Source organism: Rhinopithecus roxellana, chromosome 16 (genome assembly GCF_007565055.1).
Source record: "Rhinopithecus roxellana isolate Shanxi Qingling chromosome 16, ASM756505v1, whole genome shotgun sequence".
NCBI classification, from domain to species: Eukaryota; Metazoa; Chordata; class Mammalia; order Primates; family Cercopithecidae; genus Rhinopithecus; species Rhinopithecus roxellana.
In genome coordinates this window covers 4,574,153-4,599,989 of record NC_044564.1, presented here as the reverse complement: position 1 = coordinate 4,599,989, position 25,837 = coordinate 4,574,153, and the positions used below count along the sequence as shown (strand labels likewise).

At 42.2% G+C, this 25,837-nt stretch overlaps 1 protein-coding gene across 1 annotated transcript in view; it reads right to left on the bottom strand.

Moving 5' to 3' along the window:
- The window catches only part of LOC104676241 (astrotactin-2), an 809,378-nt gene that overhangs the window by 191,928 nt on the left and 591,613 nt on the right, over positions 1-25,837 (bottom strand). The window contains exon 11 of the mRNA XM_030920120.1: positions 7,826-7,992. Coding sequence (XP_030775980.1) covers positions 7,826-7,992 — 167 coding nt within the window. The remainder of the gene's footprint in view (positions 1-7,825; positions 7,993-25,837) is intronic.

The following is a 25,837-nucleotide window of genomic DNA, read 5'->3' as shown; positions in this document are numbered from 1 at the left end:
TGTCAAACCATGAAAACTAAGATACCTTCCCACTTCAGAAACGTTAAAATGTGGAAAATATGGGCACTCTAGAATCAATGAAATATGTTTCTCCACTGCATGATTTGGGAGAGCCTTGACTATCCCCAGGTACACTGGGAATCTTTAAGAGGCAGTTAAGTAGTGCAGATTTTTCCACATGGGAAACTCTGAACATTTAGTTTGTCGTTGTTGTTGTTGAATATTTGAATGTCTCATGGAACTAATGATCCATACAATCCACAGTGGAAAATAGATATCCAGACAAATGGATGGATATTACATGTTTCCATCAATTGTCGGTGAATATTTTTTACACCTGAGCTTTTACAAATGTTTAAAAAGAAGAGAAAACAAGGTTTTAATGTTTGACAAGAACCTGGCATGCAAGTATTCTGTGTTAATGATTAGAAGTAAAATTCATGTTCTCCAACCAGAAGTGAAAGGGCTGAGGGCTCAGGCTTTAACCTAAAAGGTGGAAACCGCAATAAAACAAGTGCCTGAATGAATCCCCCCACCTCCCACCAACTCTTCCACTTGTTACTGATAATCAAAATGAAGGCCATTGTCTCTGTTCTGTCATTCAGTGTTTTCTACTGTTAGACTAGACTTCAGCTTTGACAGTGAAAATAAGTGGCGTCCAGTTACTATGGATATTAAACACGTTTATCTCCTTTCCCTCTTAAAATTACATAAAAAGAATATTAGAGAGGCTGCTAAGGACTATTTGAGGCTGGATGTGTTATTTGAGCTAATGTGTTTTTAGGGCACTTTCATTTAAATTGGAAGCAAGAAGGTTGGGATATCTCAAGCTCCTATCCCAATTTTACTTCCTAACTGGCTGTGAGTGCCCCCACCTTGAGGGCCTCAGTTTCCTCTGCTAAATGATCTGAAAAATGCTGAAACTTCAAAAACGCTGAAGAAATGACTCACTATCTCTTACATAGGAATATATGAGAAATAACTCTCTTAGCAAATAATGTCAGAAAAAGGTGTATAACTCCTGAAAACAAAACAAAACAAAAAAAACTACAACTTTCCTTTTCTCATACAAGGACAACTGTATAATCCACTATGGGTATTCTTCTCCCTCTGTGTTTACTTTGGTTGCCAAGAAGCACACAGTTAAATTTATCTCACGTTGAGTGACTCTTTCATTTTGAGCTTCTGAAACCATTTTCTCTTCCCTCCTTAAAACGACTCTCATCATTCCTATCTTTATATGAATAGCTTTTTAAAAATACATTGGCTTTATGTGAGTAAAATAAGTTATCTTGGAAGTGTGTTTGGTAGACACTGTAAACACACACACACACAACAGACAAACTTTGTTGCTAGGTAACTTCCCAAGGTCTTCACAGGAGGTGATGCCCTCTCACCTATAAAACTGGTTCTAAGGATTTATTCTACAGGCTTTAGCTTAGTATCCAATGACCTTCTCAACCTATCTTGAATTTACCTGCTTCTGTCTACCATTTTGGTACTTGTGCTCTGTCAATATCAGTCAGGACCCAGTGAGGCTTAGGCACCTCTTTGCCCCTGCTGGAGAAGAACTCGTACTCAGTGATTATTTGCATCTAATAAAAGACCAGGCATAGAGTAGGACACAACAAATCTTAGGTGGATTAATTATTTAATTCAATCATTATGGTTCTAAGTAAGTCTTTGGGCCAAGCAGTGGGAATGGCAATGCAGACACGCAGGTGCCTAGGACCTAGACCCTGCTGATGAGGAGTTCACAGTATGACAGGAACAGACAGGAACGCAGGTAAATCAACCAAGCTATGGGGCGATCACAGGGAGAGCCATGGGGGCTGCGGGACCCCAGAGAAAGGATGTTTTTCTCCGTTTTGGAGAACTTAAACTGATGAGAGGCTGACAATCAGGGCAGCCAGCCAGAGGTCCAGTCTGCAAGAGATGTCAAGATTTCACTGGGATAAATTAGATTTTGAGACAAAATGTAAATATTCCTCTCCCTTGTAAGTAGAAATGCAAATAAATAAATAAAAAGACAAGGAAAAATGTTCTTTCTATATAGGCCCTAAACCCATGCAACATTCAGTCAATATTTAAATATTATCCATTTGAAAGTATGAATATTGCCCAGGCACGGTAGCTCATGCCTGTAATCCCAGCACTCACTTTGGGAGGCTAAGATGGGCAGATCATGAGGTCAGGAGATCGAGACCATTCTAGCTAACACGGTGAAACCCCATATCTACTAAAAATACAAACAATTAGCTGGGCATGGTGGCACGCACCTGTAGTCCCAACTACTAGGGAGGCTGAGGCAGGAAAATCACTTGAACCTAGGAGGCAGAGGTTGCAGTGAGCTGAGATTTCACCACTACACTCCAGCCTAGGTGACAGAGCAAGACTCCGTCTCAAAAAAAAAAAAAAAGAAAAGAAAAGAAAAGAAAGGATGGGTATTATTATTATCCTCTTCCAAGGTAACTGCATATCTCACACCTGACACCTCTTAGGGCTCAGAGAAGGCTTGCTGAAAAAGTGATGCCTGAATTGAAACTTGTAAGTGAAAGCTAAAGGGCCAGGGACAAATGGGAGTCAGTGGAGGTGCAAAGGAGAAGGAGACAGGAGACAGAACAGTGTTGTCAAAACTCCAGAAACTGAAACCAGTAGGCTTAACCTAGGAAGAGAAACCTAGCTGGAAATGCAACTGGAAAAGTCAGACTGGAAACTTCTTTAGTCATGTTAATGGAGGAACTTCACTTAACAATTATTAATTTAAAACCTACTATGTGCCAGGCACTGCTTTTGGTACTGGAGACAAAGTAGTAAACAAGACATCAACTCCAGTAATTACATAATTAAATGATATGGTTTTATACTTATTACACTAATTATAACTACGGTTTACTGAGTGCTTAACTATGACAGCTCCTGTGCATGTATACTTTCATTTAATCTTCACAATGGCGCTACAATCACTTCTAATTCTACATTAAAGAGCAGAGGCTCAGAGAAATTGAGTGACTTGCCAAAGACCACATGACTAGATGTGGCCAGAGGCCAGCAATGACATCAGATCTGTCTTGACTGAGCCTGGAACCACAATACCTAAGTTTCAATCTCCACAACCTCACTTACCAGATATGTGACCTTGGACAGTTACTGAGCCACTCTGTGCTTTTTTTTGCAAAACAAAACAAAAAAACCATAGAATGGGAATCATAATAGTACATCCCTTGTAGAGTTGTTATGAGAATTGAATGAGCTAATGTACCCAAAGCACTTAGAACAGTCATGGTACCTAGAAAGTCCTTAGTAAATGTTAGCTGCTATTATTAACCTGGTTGCAAACAGATTTATTAAACCTTCTCCTACCGAGAACACTCTTAGGAAGGTCACAGAGCTTTGAGCAAGTTGGGAAGGTCCTTCTGATAATGAGTTTATTTTGTTTTCCTCCCTTAATTCAATGGCATCCCACTTCTCTCTGGACCATCTCTCTCACAAGTACCTGCTAATAGCTTTCATTGTTTACAGTGCTTCTAACAAGTGTGGTAACTTCTCATTTGCATTCCTAATAGACAGTTTCCAAATCCTGCTGAAACTGTAGTTGGTTTTAGGATGCCTGGGTTTTGTTTCTTTTGTCCTGTTTATTACCATTTGGATCGGTTTTAACAGCTCACCACACACTCTCACCCATTCAGTCTTCTTTAAGACTTTCACAATCCTTTTTTTTTTTTTTTTAATTACACTTTAAGTTCTAGGGTACATGTGCACAATGTGCAGGTTTGTTACATATATATACATGTGCCATGTTGGTGTGCTGTACCCATTAACTCATCATTTACATTAGGTATATCTCCTAATGCTATCCCTCCCCCCTACTCCCTCCCCACAATAGGACCCGGTGTGTGATGTTCCCCTTCCTGTGTCCAAGTGATCTCATTGTTCAGTTCCCACCTATGAGTGAGAACATGCGGTATTTGGTTTTCTGTTCTTGCGATAGTTTGCTGAGAATGATGGTTTCCAGCTGCATCCATATCCCTGCAAAGGACATGAACTCATCCTTTTTTATGGCTGCATAGTATTCCATGGCATATACGTGCCACATTTTCTTAATCCAGTCTGTCACTGATGGAAATTTGGGTTGATTCCAACTCTTTGCTATTGTGAAGAGTGCCACAATAAACATACGTGTGCATGTGTCTTTATAGCAGCATGACTTATAATCCTTTGGGTATATACCCAGTAATGGGATGGCTGGGTCAAATGGTATTTCTAGGTCTAGATCCTTGAGGAATCGCAACACTATTTTCCACAATGGTAGAACTAGTTTACAGTCCCACCAACAGTGTAAAAGTGTTCCTATTTCTCCACATCCTCTCCAGCACCTGTTGTTTCCTGATTTTTTAATGATTGCCCTTCTAACTGGTGTGAGATGGTATCTCATTGTGGTTTTGATTTGCATTTCTCTGATGGCGAGTGATGATGAATATTTTTTCATGTGTCTGTTGGCTGTATGAATGTCTTCTTTTGACAAGTGTCTATTCATATCCTTTGCCCACTTTTTGATGGGGTTGTTTGTTTTTTTCTTGTAAATTTGAATGAGTTCTTTATAGGTTCTGGATATTAGCCCTTTGTCAGATGAGTAGATTGCAAAAATTTTCTCCCATTCTGTAGGTTGCCTGTTCACTCTGATGGTAGTTTCTTTTGCTGTGCAGAAGCTCTTTAGTTTAATGAGATCCCATTTGTCAATTTTGGCTTTTGTTGCCATTGCTTTTGGTGTTTTAGACATGAAGTCCTTGCCCATGCCTATGTCCTGAATGGTATTACCAAGGTTTTCTTCTAGGGTTTTTATGGTTTTAGGTCTAACATTTAGGACTCTAATCCATGTTGAATTAATTTTCGTATAAGGAGTAAGGAAAGGATCCAGTTTCAGCTTTCTACTTATGGCTAGCCAATTTTCCCAGCACCATTTATTAAATAGGGAATCCTTTCCCCATTTCTTGTTTTTCTCAGGTTTGTCAAAGATCAGATGGCTGTAGACGTGTGGTATTATTTCTGAGGGCTCTGTTCTGTTCCATTGGTCTATATCTCTGCTTTGGTACCAGTACCATGCTGTTTTGGTTACTGTAGCCTTGTAGTATAGTTTGAAGTCAGGTACCGTGATGCCTCCAGCTTTGTTCTTTAGGCTTAGGATTGTCTTGGCAATGCGGGGTCTTTTTTGGTTCCAATATGAACTTAAAGCAGTTTATTCCAATTCTGTGAAGAAAGTCATTGGTAGCTTAATGGGGATGGCACTGAATCTATAATTTACCTTGGGCAGTATGTCCATTTTCACAATATTGATTCTTCCTATCCATGAGCATGGTATGTTCTTCCATTTGTTTGTGTCCTCTTTTATTTCACTGAGCAGTGGTTTGTAGTTCTCCTTGAAGAGGTCCTTTACATCCCTTGTAAGTTGGATTCCTAGGTATTTTATTCTCTTTGAAGCTATTGTGAATGGGAGTTCATTCATGATTTGGCTCTCTGTTTGTCTGTTACTGGTGTATAAGAATGCTCATGATTTTTGCACATTGATTTTGTACCCTGAGACTTTGCTGAAGTTGCTTATCAGCTTAAGGAGATTTTGGGCTGAGACAATGGGGTTTTCTAAATATACAATCATGTCATCTGCAAACAGGGACAATTTGACTTCTTCTTTTCCTAACTGAATACCCTTGATTTCTTTCTCTTGCCTGACTGCCCTAGCCAGAACTTCCAACACTATGTTGAATAGGAGTGGTGAGAGAGGGCATCCCTGTCTTGTGCCAGTTTTCAAAGGGAATGCTTCCAGTTTTTGCCCATTGATTAGTCCTGTCTAGTGCATCAGGTCACTAGCAAATGTTATTAGAATCATTTAAGTTAATTTATTTAACAAACACATACAGTGCTAACTCTGTGCAGGGCATTGTTCCAAAGCATTTCACAAATGTTAATGTAAATGGTAATATATTTAGTCCTTATAACATCTCTATAGACAGATATTACTATTATCCCTGTTTTACAAATGAGAAAACTGAGGCACAGACACATTAATTAACTTGCTCAAGGTCACACAGCTAGGAGATATTGAGCCACATCGGTAGTCATATGACCTTGGGCATGTTGCTTAATCTTCAGAGGGTAACAAATACGAAATACTTTCACTCTTCAGAATTATCATTATATTAAAGTAGGTATAAAAATTTTACAGGTGAGACAACGGAAGGTCAGGGGTCCTGCAAGGCTTGCCTTATCCCTAAGAGAGTGTCAGAGCTAGGATTAGAATTCGTGTCTTTTGAATCCACGGTTCCCTGTAGTGTGCTGTGGATTGAAGGTGGTAATAGTTTCTGATGTCAAAATCCATTATTGCTGCTCTTGCTGCTGTTACTGTTGTTATTTGCCACAGAAGAAGAGCCCCTACCCCGTCCCAAACACAGAGAGAGAAAAATAACAACGACAAGAACATGGCTGATTCTGTATGCAGCCTGCAGATCTAAAGCCATGCATAATTTACTCAACACTGCCCTGCAGTCACGTAAGCTGAGGAGAGATCGCTATAAATTCAGGTCTGCATACCCTAATTTATTTCTTATTTATTTTACTGATACATATCTAGGGCCTCCAGTGAGCTGCTTCTATACCTGCACAAAGGCACTGGCAGCCCTAAGTGCAACTAGGGCAGGAAAGGAGACCTTGAAATAAGCCCTCGAAGAAAAACTGGACTCTACGCACTAGAATCATACAAGTTAAATTAATTTTTCTGGTAAACTGAAATTAAACCCATGCCCACGCTCACCCCCTATTTGTGAAACATAGGACTGAAATGGTTGTTAAATGTCCTGTTCTGCTTTTCTCTCTTAGTAAAGAGAGCATTAAATGTACTTCTTCCACGAGTACAAGATTATTTTTCTGAGTCACAGAATGTCAAAAGATAAGCAAATATTCTCATACTGAGACATAATCAGAAAGGGAATGGAGAGGAGAAGAAAAAAGTCTATTTTCTTGAGTGATTACTGAGGACCAAATGCTATGCAAGGTGCTGTCAAAAGCAGAGGTAATGGCCATTGCAGTCTTCAAATGGAAAGCAAGGTAAGCTGGAAGAAACGTCAGCCATCCTTCCCCAAAGATCTCTTTTCACAGATGATCAAACTGTGTCCCAGACAGAGAACATGACTTGTTGGAGGTCACTCAGCAAGTTAGTCCCAGCATGTTCCCCTTTTAGCCTCAAACTTATTTCAAAACTCAGCTTGAGTCCTTCGAGAGCCAGCGCTGCCCTACAAGCTTTACTTACATTGTTTCCTTTAGCCTTCCCCTTCTCCAATGAATTGTCCTTACAGATGTGGACATGAGGACACAGAAAGGCTGAACACTGCACTCACACTGTTACATTCCTGCTGAAACTGAGCTTGAAGCCAGGGCTTAGCCTGTGCTTTTATGCACCAAACCTGAAACCTTTGTGACCACCTTCAAGACGTCTGCTTTTGTCTCCAAACTGCACTGACTAGGGCCATACAGGTAGATTCCGAAGGGCAGGAGGCTTCAGCAGGAAAAAGCTTCTGGCTCTAGGATGAGGCCTGGGCATGGGTTATATTTATTAACCCAATATTTATTTTTCTCATTTTTTTTCTTTTTTAACCCACCCAAATAGAAGGTTATACTTTTGGCTTTTGGTTCTTGGGCTAAAACAGGAGAGGGAGAAAGGTCATTCTATCGAAGGTCAAGGTTCAGCCTTGCTGAGTTGTAGTGTCTGATCATTTTCCCATGCATCCCTCACTTCTGTAAATGGGGTACCTGGGCCTTGGGGACACAGACTCACCCGCAGAACATGAAGATGGTGCTTGAAGTGGCATCGTAGGGCAGAGGCAGCGTCTGCTGCAGACACAGCTGCTCACAGCCGCCATTAAAACCATCAGAGCAGTCAATGCCTTTGGAGTGGTCGTAGCAGCCAGAGCCATCCTTCATGGGTTTCAGGTCCTCGGGGCACTGCTCAGAGAGAGGGCAACAGGGTGGTTATGGCTTGGGAGGTTGTAGGCCCCATCATGCCCTCTCCTCCCTCCTGGAAGAGACATGTGTCAGGGATTGATAGAAAGGTATTCAGTCTCCTTTGGTCAGTTAATATCTTTGTGACAAGTTCTACAAGTCCCTTTACTTCTCTGAACCTCAGCGTGCCCACCTGTAAAATGGGACTTTTGTGACTATCTTCTTATAGCTTTGTGAGAATGAAGAGTGATAATGTCAGCAAAGTGTTGAGAACACTGGCTCACACAGCAACAGCACAGCAAATGTCAGCTGCTGTTAATATTGACATTGCTGGGATCATATGCATTATTGCTTCTACTGTTACTGCCCTATAGGGTCTACTGTTAGAAAGGTCACATGGGGAGGTTGCCAGATATATATTTAAAAGCCTCTACCAGTATGAGTTTAATTTCCAGCTTTTCCTCTTCTCACTATGTGACCCAGAGAAGTTACTTGCTGTCTCTGAGCCTCAATGTTCTCATCTAATAAATGGGCACAATATCTACAACTACAGATTAGTTGTGAAGCTTAAGGTGGATCATGGGGGTGCATACCTTACTTCAGAATTTGGCACAGAATTTAGTACTCATAAAATGTGAATTACCTTCCTTCCTGTCTTGAATTTGTCTCTTCTTCTCCACCCTTGTCCCTGGAGCCGTAAGTGAGATTCCTGCATACTCACAACATCATGGAAAGGGCTCCTAGCCAGTCTGCTGGCCTCTAGTCAGGCCTTCTCAAAACCATCCTCCAAATGGCCAACAGAGTGCTCATTTTAAATAGCATCACTCCCCAGCTTAAATAAGTAAATGAATCTTAAAACATGTGAATCTGCTGTAAACTGATATTCAAGGCCCTCCCTTTATAGACAACCAAGTGCTCTGCTTGGCCATATGCACAGCCCTCCCCATAATCCTCTGGTCCCTAAGCAAACTCTAAGGAGTTCTACCTTCAATGGCCTCAGCTAGAATGCTCTTGTCAGTGGGTCTGGCACCTGCTATGCGCTCCTTCAGTGGAAAATCATATACTGTGGAGACAGATGGCTATTGATTTAATTTAGTTTTCCATCATTTGATGAGGCTGAGCTCATCTTCTCCATCCCAGCTGATGGAGAAGTAGTTCCAACACTCTTGCCTTCAGAAGAGAAAATGAGGCACTGGGTTTTTATTTCCGTCCTCCTGCTGGCATTTCTTGTCCACAAAGATTAACACCCAGAGCCCAGCCTTCCTCATCCATCACCGGACATCACTGATTAAAATGCCTTCCCACCGTGAGCCCCCACCGGCCAACTCCCTGCTCCGCTTCCCACGCCATCACCTAAACAACACCAATAATAAAACATACACATAAAAATTAATTTACAAAAACCACAATAACAAAAAAAAAAGGTCAGCCCTCTTGGAAATTAAATTTTGCCTGAGAAGATTCTATAATTACAAATGCATGCGAGAGTTCTTCAAGACATTTGAGACTGGCGCCAGGAAGACTGACAGAGAAAGTAGGTTATAAATGGCCTTTGTCAAGCTGCAGAAAGGTTATAAAACTGCTGCATTTTGTGCTTAAAAAATAAATTTTCCATGTGAGTGAAGTGCTGTACATATTAATACAAGCTCAGAGGAAGCCCCTGCTTGTCTCTGAACATTCACCGTCAGACAAGAGGGCACCTGGTCACAGGGTCATTTGGAGCCATTTGTGGGTACTGGGACCTGGCTTCAGTCTGTTTGAAGTGGAGCATGTTGAAAAGAATGACTGATCTTCCTACCAGGTAACAGAAGACACCCGGGCAGGGTATGGTCTCAGTTCTTCCCATGCCCCAATGATTCTCTACCACATTTGTTTTCTAAACGTGTTCACTAAACTCCAGGTTTTATCTAAGTGCTTTACCTGTTTTAACTTATTTAATCTCTATAGCAAATACATGAGGTAGAGGGTAGGCTGATAATGGTTCCCAAGGCATGTCTCTGTCCTAAGCTCTGGAACTTGGAATCTATGAATGCGACTTTCTATGGTAAAGGTTATGCCGATGTGATTGTGTCAAAACTCTTGAGGACACCCTCCTGGGTTTTCCAGGTTGGCCTAAATGCCATCACAAATGTTCTTATGACAGAGAGGCAGAAAGAAATTACACACACAGAGGAGAAGGCGACATGGGGGTAGAACAGAGATTGGTGCATTGTGGCCACAAACCAATCAATGCTGCTGCTACCACAACCTGAAAGAGGCCAGGCATGGATTCTCCTCTAGAGCCTCCAGAAGGAGCACCACCAGAAATCAAATGCCAGCACGTTGAGTTTGAATTTCTGGCCTCCAGCACTGGGAGAGAACAAATTTCTTGATAATTATCTTAAACCACCGAGTTTGCGGCAATTTCTTGCAGCAGACAAGGTAGGTACCGTCATGATTCCCATTTTGCAGAGGAGGAAGCTGAGGAGAGGGTTACACAGTTTGGTGGTGACGGAGGCAGAGCTTCTCAGGCTTCCCAACTTTGTTGCTATTAACTGACTAATAGGCAAGCCACTTCACCACCCTGTCATTTACTGACTGCCTGACATATAATTTTAAGAAGTCCTTTCATTTACTGACTAACTGACATCTAGTTGTAGGAAGTCCTGTTATTTACTGGCTGACTGACATCTAGTTTTAGGAAGTTAGAACAAGGCAGGGCTTAGAGCTGATCTAACCTCCTTACTTTAGAACTGAGGCCCAGAAAGTTAGAGAACATCATCCCATATTCCTCAGCACATGAGTGGAAAACGTGAAGCCAGGCTTCCCTTGCCCCAGCTTGGTGTTGTTCTCTGTCCACTACACTCACTTCCCTTCAGGTTAAAGCATTTTGCAAACTTGCAGATCCTACAGTCTCTCTCCCCAAGATGATTTGCTGATGGGAAACTGAGGGTCAGGAAGGTAAGGGGACTTGACCAACATCACACAGCAAATTAAAGGCAAGGTTTGATCCATGCCTGTGGGAAAGGCTTTCTAAGTACATGAAGTGGGTTTACCAGTTACCATCATTCCTTCCTCTGTCATAGACTTCATGCCCTGTGCCTTTGAGGATGAGTAGGGGCAGATGAGATCTAGCCATCGTTTGAGATTACTTGTATATTATTAGTGTTTAATTGGTTTTTTGCTTATAATCTGTCTCCTCCACCAAAAGGTAAATGTTATAATAGTATGGACCATGTGGCTTTTCCTAAGCCATCTGGCATATAGTTGGTACTTGTTATTTGCTGAATGAATAGGTGGAGTGCCAGAAATGACATTTAGTGTGTCTGTATATTAACTTTGGATCTGAATCCACACTACTCTTATAAGTTGTATAACCTTCAGGCAGTGACATAAAGTCTCCTATCTTCACGTGATTACTGTGATGGGTAAATAGTATGGTCACCAGCTTCAAAGATGGTCCCCAGTGACTCCTGCCTTCTGGTATTAAGACTCGTGTAATCCCCTCCTACACTGCACCAGAATTGGTCTATGTGACCAATCATATGTGGCAGAAGAGGAGGTATGTGGCTTCTAAAGGTAGATCATAAGAGAGATCTTTCTCTCCCTCTGTCTGTCTTCTTGCTCTCTCTTATCACTTGCTCTAGTGAAAGCAAGCTGCCATGTTTTCAGCAGCCCTATGGAAAGTCTCATTTGGCAAGGAAGTAAAGCCTCTGGCCAACAGCCAGTAAGGCTGGGGCCTGCCAGCAAAACATGAGTGAGCCTATAAAGTATCCAGCCCCAATCCAAGCTTGTTCAGATATTGGCAACCCCAGCTGACATTTTGACTGAGACTTTGTAGGGGTGGGTCAGAACCACACATCTAAGCTGCTCTTGAATTTCTGACCCTTAACAATTCTGTGGGATAGGCCGGGCGCGGTGGCTCAAGCCTGTAATCCTAGCACTTTGGGAGGCCGAGACGGGCGGATCGCGAGGTCAGGAGATCGAGACCATCCTGGCTAACACGGTGAAACCCCGTCTCTACTAAAAAATACAAAAAACTAGCCGGGCGAGGTGGCGGCGCCTGTAGTCCCAGCTACCTGAGAGGCTGAGGCAGGAGAATGGCGTGAACCCGGGAGGCGGAGCTTGCAGTGAGCTGAGATCCGGCCACTGCACTCCAGCCTGGGTGACAGAGCGAGACTCCGTCTCAAAAAAAAAAAAAAAAAAAAAAAAAAAAACAACAATTCTGTGGGATAATAAATACTTTTTGTTTTAAGTGACTTGATTTTTGAGATAATTTGTTACACAGCAATAGCTAACTACTATAGTGAGATTAATGTATGCAGATAAATGTATGCAGTGATCAGCAAGTAGTTCTGCTGTTATAGGTATTTGTAAAGAGCTTAGAATCTGGTTTGAGAGATAAATACACACATCTATCAGAGAACTAGTTAGTTATAGAACACTCATAAAGAAGTATGGTAAAATGTGTTTAGGAAAATAAAAACTCTGCAAATGTGAATGACTACGGAATATTGAAACCAGGAGGTTTTAGTCTTTTCTCCTCTTGTAGGAAGGGAACCCTGTAGGAAGGAAGTTCCTGCAGGAAGAGAAAACAGACGTCTAACGTACTGGAAGAGAAAGACTAGAATTCATTACCAGGCACTGCCGCTTGCTTGCCTTGTGACCTTGGAAAAGTCCTTGAAACTATTTTGGCCTGTTTTCTTTCTATAAGTGGAGGAGCCAGTTTGGAGACAAGAATATGAGGACTAAAGTCAGGCCTGAATTCCAATGAAACATTTGTGAAACTGAGCATATAGGCAGGGTCCCTCACCTCAGAGACAGCCTCAGGTTCCTCATCTGTAAAATGCAAATAATGTCTCTCTTGGAGGCACTTCTGAAGATTGTATGAGAAAACACTTCTGACGTATCCAGCTTTAGAGCTGGTACATAATAGACGCCTAATAAATGAAGACTAAATGTATGCGGATATATAAGCAAGTGATAAATTAACCTAAACCCCAAAAGAAATCCTAGCTTAGTTGGGAGGAATCATGATGTCTGACTAGATGCAGGTAGGATGTACCTCCTCCATGGAGAGGAACCAGAATAATAAGTAGATACACACATTTCAAACAGATTGTCTAGAAGAGAATGCTAAGATTCATCAGAGAAGAAATGAGAAGCACCAGGAGTAAGTAAGTAGAGACTTTGAGGCAGTTTGCTGAGTCAGAAACCAACTGAGAGCTGGAATGGGCTCCTGGATGTGGGGTAACAGTAAGAGAGAACCCCCCAGGGCTCCAAAATGGGGTTTTACACCTTGGCTGTGGGGAAACCCTCAACCTACTGGGGCCTTTGGCCTGACATATGAAGTGCCTAACAGTTGCATAAAACAATTGCTACAGAATGAGCACCCACATGAAATCCCACAGGCATCTGAACCTGGAGTAGACACAGCTGGGCACTATTTTGAGAGCCAAGATACTGAGAATCTGCAGATATGGCTGCTGCTGCACTGTTCTAAAGAGGGAGAGGGAAGACTGGGTGCTCCCACACATCCCCAGGAAGCTCCTTACTGCCCTGGTGCAGGCTGCTATTGAGACTGAGACATGGATGGACTGTACTTCTCACAGCTTTTCGCCCACATTGCTTGCCTGGGATGAACTCTGCCTTCTCTGGTATCAGGCCCAAAGCATCATTTTTGACAGTTTAATGCTGAGCTGCACCCTACCATTGGCGTGAGTTTGGGTTGATGTGGCTGCAGCTGCTACCCAGTCAAGGAGGGACAGGAAGACCAGGCTATCCTATGCATATCTAGGACAATAGCCACAGCCCTGCAAGGGGCTGCTGTGAGACCAAGACTCAAGTGGCCCACACTTACTGCAGCTTCTTGCCAATGCGGCTCACCTGAGAAAGACCCCATCCTTTCTGGTCACAACCCACAGCTGGCACCATGCTGAGCATTTAATGCTGGACTGTGCCCAGCCTTGGGGCCGAGTGTGAGGTAACATGGTTGTAGCCACCACCCTGCTGGGAGAGTGACAGGGTAGACCACATTCTCCTAAGCACACTCAGGACAATACCCACCATCCCACTGTTGGTGACTGCGAGACTAGGGACCAGCCGGTCCAACTCATCTCATCTCCCAGTGAGACCAACATGGGTTGCTTGAGTCCCAGTGGGTGGTTCTAACCACCATTACGGTCATCAGCCACACTACACCAGCTTCCCAGGGGCCCCAAATTCTATCCATACATTGGGCCCACTGCTCCCACTACTAGCTTCTAAGCAAGCCAACTAATGGCCCAAGAATTAGCCCTCAAAAACCTACTAACACTGAAGCTAGAGTAAGCTACTTTGGGGCTTAAACGTAGGCATACTCACCCCATTGCTGCCACCATCAGGTGTGAAGACTGGCTCACTCTGTGTTCAAGGTCCCAGCTTAACTTCACCACAACCTCAACTAACAACTATACGAAACTGAAAACACAGTATCTCAAAATGTGTATTATTTAGCAAAATCAGTGCTAAGAGAAAAGTTTATAGCATTAAATGCCTACATCAAAAAATTATCACAAATTAACAACCTAACATGATACCTGAAAAAACTAAAAATATGGCCGGGAGCCGTGGCTCACGCCTGTAATCTCAGCACTTTGGAAGGCCAAGGTGGGCAGATCACCTGAGGTCGGGAGTTCAAGACCAGCCTGAGCAACATGGAGAAACCCCATATCTACTAAAAATACAAAATTAGCCAGGTGTGGTGGTGCATGCCTGGAATCCCAGCTATTTGGGAGGCTGAGGCAGGAGAATCTCTTGAACCCGGGAGGCAGAAGTTGCAGTGAGCCAGGATTGCAGCATTGCACTCCAGCCTGGGCAACAAGAGCAAAACTCTGTCTCAAAAAAAAAAAAAAAAAAAAAACAAAGAAAAGAAAAGAAAAGAAAAAAAAGAAAAGAAAAGAAAAAAAGAACTAGAAACACAAGAACAAACCACACCCAAAGTAAGCAGGACAAAAGATATAACAAAGATCAGAGCAGAAATAAATGAAATAGACCCAAAAAGCAATGAAATGAAAAAATAATTTTTTGAAATGATAAACAAAATTGATAAGCCACTAGCAAGAAAAGAGAGAAGTCTCAAATAAATACAACCAGAAATGTAAAAAGAGACACTACAACTGATGCCATGGAAATACAAAAGATCATCAGAAACTGTTATGAAGACTATTATGTTCACAAAGTAGAGAATTTAGAAAAAATGAATATATTCCTGACAACACAAAACCTATGGAGATTGAACCAGGAAGAAACAGAACTCCTGAACAGACCAATAATGAGTAGTGAGATTGAATCGATAATAAAAAATATCTCTCAACAACAACAGAAAAAGCCAAGGACCGGATGAATTCACAGCCAACTTCTACCAAACATCCAAGGAGAACTAACACCAATCTTCCTGAAACAATTCCAAAAAAATGAGGAAGAGGAAATTCTCTCTACCTCATTCTATCAGGCCAGTATCACCCTGATACCAAAACCATACAAGGAAATAACAACAACAAAAAAGAAAACTATCCACTAATATCCTGATGAATACAGATGTCAGTATTTTGCTTAACAAAATACTAGCAAAAGGCCGGACACGGTGGCTCACGCCTGTAATTTCAGCACTTTGGGAGGCCAAGGCAGGCAGATCATGAGGTCAGGAGTTCGAGACCAGCCTGGCCAGCATGGCGAAACCTTGTCTCTACTAAAAATACAAAAAAATTAGCTGGCTATGGTGGCGCACACCTGTAGTCCCAGCTACTCAGGAGGTTGAGGCAGGAGAATTGCTTGAACCCGGGAGGCGGAGGTTGCAGTGAGCCAAGGTCAGGCCACTGCACTTCAGCCTGGGTGACAGAGCGAGACTCTGTCCCCCTCCCCCCCCCCCAAAAAATACTAGCAAATCAAATCCAACAGCACATCAGAAAGATAGTACATCATGATCAGGTGGAATTTGTCCGTGTGATGTAATGAGGATTCGAATATCCAAATCAATAAATGTGATACATCACATAAACAGAATTCAGGACAAAAGCCATACAATAATCTCCATAGATGCAGAAAAAAAAGCATTCAATAAAATTCAACATCCTTTGATGATAAAAACATATCCTCAACAGAGTAAGTATTTAAGATATACACCTCAACATAGTAAAGGCCATGACCCACAGCCGATATTTTATGCGGGGGCTGGGAGGAAGCATTTCCTCTAAGAATTAGAACAAGACAAAGACGTCCCCTTTCAACACTCTTATTCAACATAGCACTGGAAGTTATCACCAGAGAAGTCAGGACAGAGAAAAAGTAAAAGTTATCCCAGTTGGAAAAGAAGAAGTCAAATTATCCCTGTTTGCTGTGTATTATATCTAAAAATCCCTAAAGACTCTATCAAGTTTCAAGATAAAAAATAACATGCAGAAATCAGTAGCATTTCTATAAACCAAAAAAAAAAAACCTAAGCTGAGAATCAAATTAAGAAAGCAATCCATTTACAATAGCTACAAAAGTAAAATAAAATACCTAGGAATATATTTAACGAGGAGGTGAAAGATCTCTATAAAAATAATAACAAAACACTGATGAAATAAATTGTAGATGACATAAATACATGGAAAAACATCCCACGCTCATTGGATAATCAATATTGTTAAAAGGATTATATTGCCCAAAGCAATCTGCAGATTCAATCCAATCCCTATCAAATTACCAATATCATTTTTCAAAGCATTAGAAAAAAATCCTAAAATTCATATGTAACCAGAACAGAACCCAAATAACCAAAGCAATCTCAAGCAAAATAAACAAAGCTAGAAAATCATATAATCTGACTTCAAATTTTAGTACAAGGCATAGTAACCCCAAAACCATGGTATTGGTATAAAAACAGGCACTTAGATCAATGGAATAGAATGGAGAACCCAGAAATAAAGCCACATACCTGCAACCAAATGATCTTTGACAAAGTCAACAAAAATATACACTGGTAAAATGATGCTCCAGTTGTATTAGTCCATTATGCTATAAAGAAATACCTGAGACTGGGTAATTTATAAGAGGTTTAATTGGCTCATGGTTCCAGAGGCTGTATAGGAAGCATGGCTGGGGAGGTCTCAGGAAACTTAAAATCGTGAAGGAAGGTAAAGAGGAAAGAGGCACATCTTCACATTGCTGGAGCAGGAGGAAGAGAGCAAAATGAGAGGTGTTACACACTTTTAAACAACCAGATCTCATGAGAACTCACTATTGCAAGAACAGCAAGGGGAAAATCTGCCCCCATGATATAATCACCTCCTACCAAACCCCTCCTCCAATACTGGGGATTACAATTCAACATGAAATTTGGGTGGGAACACAAATCCAAATCATACCACTAATGAATAAATGGTACTGAAAAATTGGATAGCCATGACAGAAGAATGAAACTGGACTCATATTTCTCGCCATATATTTTTTAAAAACTTCAAAATGAGCCGGGCGTGGTGGCTCACGCCTGTAATCCCAGCACTTTGGGAGGCTGAGGCGGGTAGATTGCCTAAGGTCAGGAGTTCAAGACCAGTCTGGCCAACATGGTGAAACCACGTCTCTACTAAAAATACAAAAAAATTAGCTGGGCGTGGTGGCGGGCGCCTGTAATCCCAGCTACTGGGGAGGCTGAGGCGGGGGAATTGCTTGAACCAGGGAGGTGGAGGTTGCAGTGAGCTGAGAATGATGCCACTGCACTCCAGCCTGGGCAACAGAGCGAGACTCTATCTCAAAAATAAATAAATAAATAAATAAATAAATAAAAAAAAATAAATAAAAACCTCAAAATGGATTAAGACCGGAAACTACAAAAATCCTAGAAGAAAACCTAGAAAACACCATTTTGGATATTGGCCTTGGGAAATAATTTGTGACTAAGTCCTCGAATCTAATTAAACTAAAGAGCGTCTACACAGCAAAAGAAACTATCTACAGAGTAAACAAAAAACCTACAGAATGGGAGAAAATATTTACAGATTGTGCATATCCAGAGTCACATATCCAGAGTCCATAAGGAACTTAAACAATTCAACAAGTAACAACAAATAACCCCATTAAAAAGTGGGCAAAAGACATAAACAGACGCTTCTTTTTTTTTTTTTTTTGAGACGGAGTCTCGCGCCCAGGCTGGAGTAAAGTGGCTGGATCTCAGCTCACTGCAAGCTCCACCTCCTGGGTTTACGCCATTCTCCTGCCTCAGTCTCCCGAGCAGCTGGGACTACAGGCGCCCGCCAAATCGCCTGGCTAGTTTTTTGTATTTTTTAGTAGAGACGGGGTTTCACCGTGCTAGCCAGGATGGTCTCGATCTCCTGACCTCATGATCCGCCCGTCTCGGCCTCCCAAAGTGCTGGGATTACAGGCTTGAGCCACCGCGCCCAGCACAGACGCTTCTTAAAAGAAGACATGTGAGTGGCCCACAAACATGAAAAAATGTTCAACATTACTAATCAACAAAGAGATCCACATCAAAACCATAGTGAGATACCATTTCACACCTGTCAGAATGGCTACTCTTCAAAAGTCAAAAAACAATAGATGCTGGTGAGGCTGTGGAGAAAAGGGAACACTTATAAACTGTTGGTAGGAATGTAAATTAGTACAACCTTTAAGGAAGACAGTATGGAGGTTTTTTAAAAGAACTAAAAATAGAACTACCGTTCAATGCAGCAATCCCACTATTGGGTATAAACTCAAAGAGAAAAAATCATTACATTAGGCCGGTCACGGTGGCTCATGACTGTAATCCTAGCACTTTGGGAGGCCTAGGCAGGTGGATCACTTGAGGCCAGGAGTTCGAGACCAGTCTGGCCAACATGGTGAGACCTTGTCTCTACTAAGAGTACAAAAATTAGCCAGGCATGGTGGCACATGCCTATACTCCCAGCCACTCAGGAGGTTGAGGTGGGAGAATCACTTGAACCCAGGAAGTGGAGGTCGCAGTGAGCCGAGATCACGCTACTGCACTCCAGCCTGGGTGACAGAGACCCTGTTTAAAACAAACAAACAAACAAACAAAAAAAAAAAAAAAAAAAAAGAAAACCTGCATTCATATGTTTATTGCAACAATAATAACATGAGTGTTATTTCATAATAGCAAAAATAAGGAATTAACCTGAGTGTCTATCAAGAGTTGATTGAATAAAGAAAATGTGGTATACACTCCTACCCCTCCCTTCTCCCCACCCACCCACAGACATACCATGGAATACTACTAGGGCATAAAAAAGAATGAAATCATGTCTTTTGCAGGAACATGGATAGAACTGGAGGCCATTATCATAAGTGAAATAACTCAGAAACAGAAAGTCAAATATGACATGCTCTCACTTATAAGTGGGAGCTAAACAATGGGTACACATGCACATACACAGTGCAATGACAGACACTGGAAACTACAAAAGGTGGGAGAATGGAAGGGTGAGAAGAGTGTGAGGGTTAACAAAGTACTGATTGGGTACAACGTTCACTATTCAGGTGATGGGTATAATAAAAGCTCAAACTTCACCACTACACAGTGTAAGCATGAAAGAGACCGGCTTATACCCTCTAAATATATAAAAATAAAAATATAAATAAAGGTAACTGAAACTATTAGCTGATTTTTTTTCTTTTCCATATGTCTAAGTCCTTCTTTAGATCATTTAACAAATATTCACCAAACACCAACCTACTCAGTGCTAAGGAAATGTTTTAGGTGCCGAAAATGTAGCAGTAAACAAGACACAAGACCTTCCTCTCATAGAATTTACATTCTAGAGAAGAGATAAGTAATTAATAAGTAAACAAACAAAATGATTATTTTGTAGAGTAAAAAAAATTATGAATAAAGATAAAAGTATAATATGATAAAAAGTTAATGAGGATGGAGTGAAAGAAGCATAAATTTAACCTAAAAATAGGATAGACAGACTTATTCCACTTTAGTCTTCTTTTTCAAAAGAAGTTTTGGTCATTATAATTCCTCTGCCTTTCATTTAAATTCCAGAAAAATCTTGTCTATACTTATAAAAATCATGCTGAGGTTTTGATAGGAATTATATTAAACCTTTATATCAGTTTGAGGCATGTGGGCATCTTTATTATGTTGTGCCATCCAATTCATGAATACAGTATGTCTTCCCATGTGATTAGATCTTCTTTGATTTCTTTCACCAGTATTTTAAAGTTTTGCGAAAGCTAAACATGGCCCATGTGTATTTTGTCAGATTTGCATCTGAGTATTTGATTAGTTTTTAGGGATTGCAAATTGTATTTTTTACATATTTTGTCAGATTCACATAGAATATTTTGTTATGTTTCAGAAACTGCAAATGGTATTGTATTTTTTTATTTCAAACATTCACATGTTCATTGCTAGTGTACAGGAATACAATTTATGTTGTATATTTTTCTTGTATTCTGAGACCTTGCCAAGCTTACTAATTACTTCTAGAAATTTCTTTTGTAGATTCCCTGAGATTTTCTACGTAAAAAAATCATGTGATCTGACAACGGATCAGTCTTATAGTCTCACTTCTTCCTTTCTTATCTGAATGCCTTCTTCCTTTTTTGATTTTTTTTTTTTTTTCCTGTTATTGCACTGGCCAGAACTTCCCACATGATGTTGAATAACAGTGGGCAGAGTGAATCTCCTTTTCTTGTCTCTGAACTTTCGGAGAAAGTATTCAGTCTTTCAACACAAATATGTCAGCTGTAGCTCTTTTATTGATGTTCTTCATCAAGTTGAGTAAGTTCTCCTCTATTATTTTTTTGGAAGTTTTAAAAATCATTTTGGGTGTGGAATTTTGTCAAATGCTTTTCTTGTATCCATTGACATGACGATGTGATTTTTCTTCTTCTGCCTGTGATTATTGTCATGCGCGTCCGTGTGAAGAGACCACCAAAAACAGGCTTTGTGTGAGCAACATGGCTGTTTATTTCACCTGGGTGCAGGCGGGCTGAGTCCGAAAAGAGAGTCAGCGAAGGGAGATAAGGGTGGGGCCGTTTTATAGGATTTGGGTAGGTAAAGGAAAATTACAGTCAAAGGGGGGTTGTTCTCTGGCGGGCAGGAGTGGGGGTTACAAGGTGCTCAGTGGGGGAGCTTTTTGAGCCAGGATGAGCCAGGAAAAGGAATTTCACAAGATAATATCATCACTTAAGGCAAGGACTGGCCATTTTCACTTCTTTTGTGGTGGAATGTCATCCATTAAGGCGAGGCAGGGCATTTACACTATTTTGTGATTCTTCAGTTACTTCAGGCCATTTGGGCGTGTATGTGCAAGTCACAGGGGATGCGATGGCTTGGCTTGGGCTCAGAGGCCTGACATTCCTGCCTTCTTATATTAATAAGAAAAATAAAATAGTGTTGAAACGTTGGGGCTGCAAAAATTTTTGCAGGGTGTTACGGAGAGAGAATGGGTGATGTTTCTCATGGCTGCTTCAAGTAGGATTGGGGCGGTGTGGGAACCTAGAGTGGGAGAGATTAAGCTGAAGGAAGATTTTGTGGTAAGGGATGATATTGTGGGGTCGTTAGAAGAAACATTTGTTGTATTGAATGATTGGTGATGGCCTGGATGTGGTTTTGTATGAATTGAAAAACTAAACGGCAGACACAAGGTAAGAGAAGGAGAAAAAACAGGTATCGAAGGACTAAGAATCGGGAGGACCTAGGACATGTAATTAGAGAGTGCCCAAAGGGGCTCAGCATAGCCTTGCTAGCAAAGATTATTTATTTACTTTAAGAGGGAATTTAGAGTGGCGGTTTGGGATAGCACTAGGAGACAGCAGCTGTGATGGCTTAGAGAAACAGTGTAAACCGGCAGTGTAAACACGAGCAGGGCATTTATGAGTAGTTGAGAACAGTGAATAGGAGTATGACTAGACAGAAGACAGTAGGGATGAAAGTTTTTTGGGGTGCAGTCCAAGTTGGTCTGGTGTCTGGAATGAGACTGGGACCTAATAAAAAGGAGTGTCCACACAGGAGCTCACATGGGCTGGAACCTGTAGCGTTCCAAGGACAGGCCTGAATTCTGAGAAAGGAAAGTGGTAAAAGTATTGTCTAGTCCTTTTTAAGCTGGTGACTGAGCTTGGTGAGGTGTGTTTTTAAAAGACCATTAGTCCATTCTACCTTTCCTGAAGATTGAGGACAGTAAAAGATACAAAGGTTTCACCGAATACCAAAAGCCTGAGAAACTGCTTGGGTGATTTGACTAGTAAAGGCTGGTCCGTTATCAGACTGTGTAGAGGTGGGAAGGCCAAACCGAGGAATTATGTCTGAAATGACTGCAGTGGCCTTCTCAGACCCTGTGGGAAAGGTCTCTACCCATTCAGTGAAAGTGTCTACCCAGACTAAGAGATATTTTAGTTTTCTGCCTCGGGGCATGTGAGCAAAGTCAATTTGCCAGTCCTGGGCAGGGGCAAATCCTCCAGCTTGATGTGTAGGAAAGGGAGGGGGCCTGAACAATCCCTGAGGGGTAGCAGAATAGCAGATGGAACACTGAGAAGTGATCTCCTTGAGGACAGATTTCCATGATGGAAAGGAAATGAGAGGTTCTGAGACGGGCTAGCAGCTTGTAACCTACATGGAAGAGGTTATGAAATGATGACAGAATAGAATGGGTCTGCGAGGCTGGAAGGAGATATTTTCCTTGGTCTAAGAACCATTTGCCTTGTGTGGGAAGAGATTGATAGGTGGAATTTCAGCGGGGGGAGTAGGTGGGAGTGGCTGATATGAAGGAGGAAAACTGTGAGGGATAGAAGTTGGAACGCTAGCTCCTTTGTTAGCTAACTTATCAGCATAAGCATTGTCCTGAGCGATGGTTGGGAGAAGAAAATAGATTTTGGAAGTTATGAGAACTGTAGAGAGTTGAGCACAGTTTGTGATTTTTAGGGCCTCTAACAGTATTAAAGCAGTGGCAGCCACTGTGCGCAGACATGAGGGCTAGGCTAAAACAGTAAGGTCAAGTTGTTTGGACAGAAAGGCTACAGGACGCGGTCCCTGCTCTTGTGTAAGAATTCTGACTGCACTAACCATGCCTAGGAAGGAAAGGAGTTATTGTTTTGTAGAAGGGATTGGGATTTGGGAGATTAGCTGGACACGATCAGCAGGGAGAGTAAGTGTGTATTTATGAGAATTATGCCGAGATAGGTAATAGATGAGGAAGAAATTTGGGCTTGACTGAAGTAATAGGGGCTATCCGTGAGGCCTTGCAGCAGTACAGCCTAGGTAAATTTGCTGAGCCTGATGGGTGTCAGGGTCAGTCCGGGTGAAAGCAAAGAGAGGCTGTGATGAAGGGTGCAGGGGAATAGTGAAAAAAGCATCTTTAAGATCAAGAACGGAATAGTGAGTTGTGGAGGAAGATATCGAGGACAAGAGTGTACGGGTTTGGCACCACAGAGTGGATAGGCAAAACAATTTAGTGGATAAGGCACAGATCTTGAACTAATCTTTAAGACTTGTCCGGTGTTTGGACATGTAAAATGGGGAAATTGTAAGGAGACTTTATAGGTTTTAGAAGCTGATGCTGTAGCAGGCGAGTGATAACAGGCTTTAATCCTTTTAAAGCGTGCTGCGGGATGGGATATTGGCGTTGAGCAGGGTAAGGGTGATTAGGTTTTAATGAGATGGTAAGGGGTGCATGATCAGTCGCCAAGGAGGGAGTAGAGGTATCCTATGTTTGTGGGTTAAGGTGGGGGGATACGAAGGGAAGACGCAAAGGAGGCTTTGGGTTGGGGAGAGTGGCATCAATGAGATGTGGCTGTAGTCCAGGAATAGTCAGGGAAGCCGATAATTTAAAATGTTTTGACTTAATAAGGGAGCTGGGCAGGTGGGAATAACTAAAAAGGAGTGTATAAAAGAATGTTGTCCAAGTTGGCACCAGAGTGGGGAGTTTTAAGAGGTTTAGCAGCCTGACTGTCAATACCCACAACAGTTATGGAGGCAAGTTACCCTTGAAAAGAAGGTAAAGTGGAGTGTGTAGACTCCGTATTGATTAAGAAGGGGACGGACTTACCCTCCACTGTAAGAGTTACCCAAAGCATCTGTGATGGTCCAGGAGGCTTCCAAGGCGATGGGGCAGCATCAGTCTTCAGCCGCTAAGCCGAGAAGATCTGGGAAGGAGTCAGTCAGAGAGCCTTGGGCCAGAGCTCCAGGTGCTCTGGGAGTGATTGCCTGGCAAGTTGGACAGTCCAATTTCCAGTGGGGTCCCGTATAGATGGAACATGGCTTAGGAGGAATCCCGGGCTGTGGGCATTCCTTGGCCCAGTGGCCAGCTTTCCGGCACCTGTAGCAAGCTCCTGGGGCGGGAGGTTCTGGAGGAACCCGTGGCAGCTGCGGTTCAGGTGTTTGGAATTGTGTGCTGGAGATGTGGCTGGGGTTTGTCTCACAGTGGAGGCAAGGAATTGCAACTCAGAAATAAGTTGTTACTTGGCTGCCTCTGCTCTATTATTGTACACCTTGAAGGCGAGGTTCATTAAGTCCTGTTGGGGGGTTTGAGGGCTGAAATTTAATTTTGGGGGTTTATTTAATGTCAGGAGCAGATTGGGTAATAAAATAAAATGCATATTAAGAATAAGACGACCTTCTGACCTTTCAGGGTCTAGGGCTGAAAAGAGTCTCAGGGTTGCTGCTAAATAGGCCATGAACTGGGCTGTTTTTCATATTTGATGAAAAAGAGCCTAAACACTAACTGATTTGGAAGAGGTCGGATAAAGAAAAAGGACCATTAACCTTGACTATGCCTTTAGCTCTATCCACTTTTTTAAGAGGAAATTTCTGGGCAGGTAGGGGAGGGCTAGTCGAGGAACAAAACTGTAAGCCAGACCGGGTGTGAGGAGGGGAGGTGATAAAAGGATTATAAGGTGGGGGAGCGGAGGCTGAGGAAAAATTGGGACCTAGCTCGGCCTGGCGAGGAGGGGAGAGGTCAGATGGGTCTGTAGAAAAGGAAGATTAGAAAGACTCAGTGACACTTGGGATTGGGACTGAGGGGACAGGTGGGAGGGAAAGAAGGAAGATTTGGGATGAGTTGCATTGGGAACAGAGACTAGGGAGGGACCAATGTGTAAAAGAATGCCTGGACGTCAGGCACCTCAGACCATTTGCTCATTTTACAACAATTATTTAGATCTTGTAGGAAGGAAAAATCTCAAGTGCCATTTTCTGGCTATTTGGAACTGCTATTGAGTTTGTATTGGAGTCAAGCAGCATTGTAGAAGAAAATAAGGCATTTAGATTTTAGATCAGGTGTGAGTTGAAGAGGTTTTAAGTTCTTGAGAACACAGGCTAAGGGAGAAGAAGGAGGAATGGAGGGTGGAAGGTTGCCCATAGTGAAGGAGGCAGGCCCATCGAAAAGAGAGAGTAGAGACACAGAGAGAAGGAGTTTGGTGGTTCTTGCCCTCCAGAAAAGCAGGAAAATTGTGGGGGAGCAGAAATAAGGTATTTGGGTGCAAAAATAAGAGATCGGGGCCCAAAAAAGAGGTCAGGGCACAAAAATAAAAGGGGGTGCAAAAATAAGAGGTTGAGGTACTTGCCCCTCCCCCAGAAAAGCAGAGAAGGGGTAGAAACAGAGAAGGGGTTGGGGTGCTTGCCTCTCCCCAGAAAAGCAGAGAAGGGGTAGAGACAGGGAGGGTAGGGGTTGGGGTGCTTGCCCCTCCCCCAGAAAAGCGGGACTTGCTGCTTAGGGTGAAGGACCAAGGCAGGCATCCCTTCAGCGTGGTCAGACACCTCTGAAACGTGGGTGAGTAATCAGAGAGGTGTCCCTGCAATGATTAAACACAAAGGGAAGGCTGCCTTCCCCTGTCTGTGACTGGTGCCAGCGTTTTGGGTCCATGGATAAAATGTGTCTCCTTT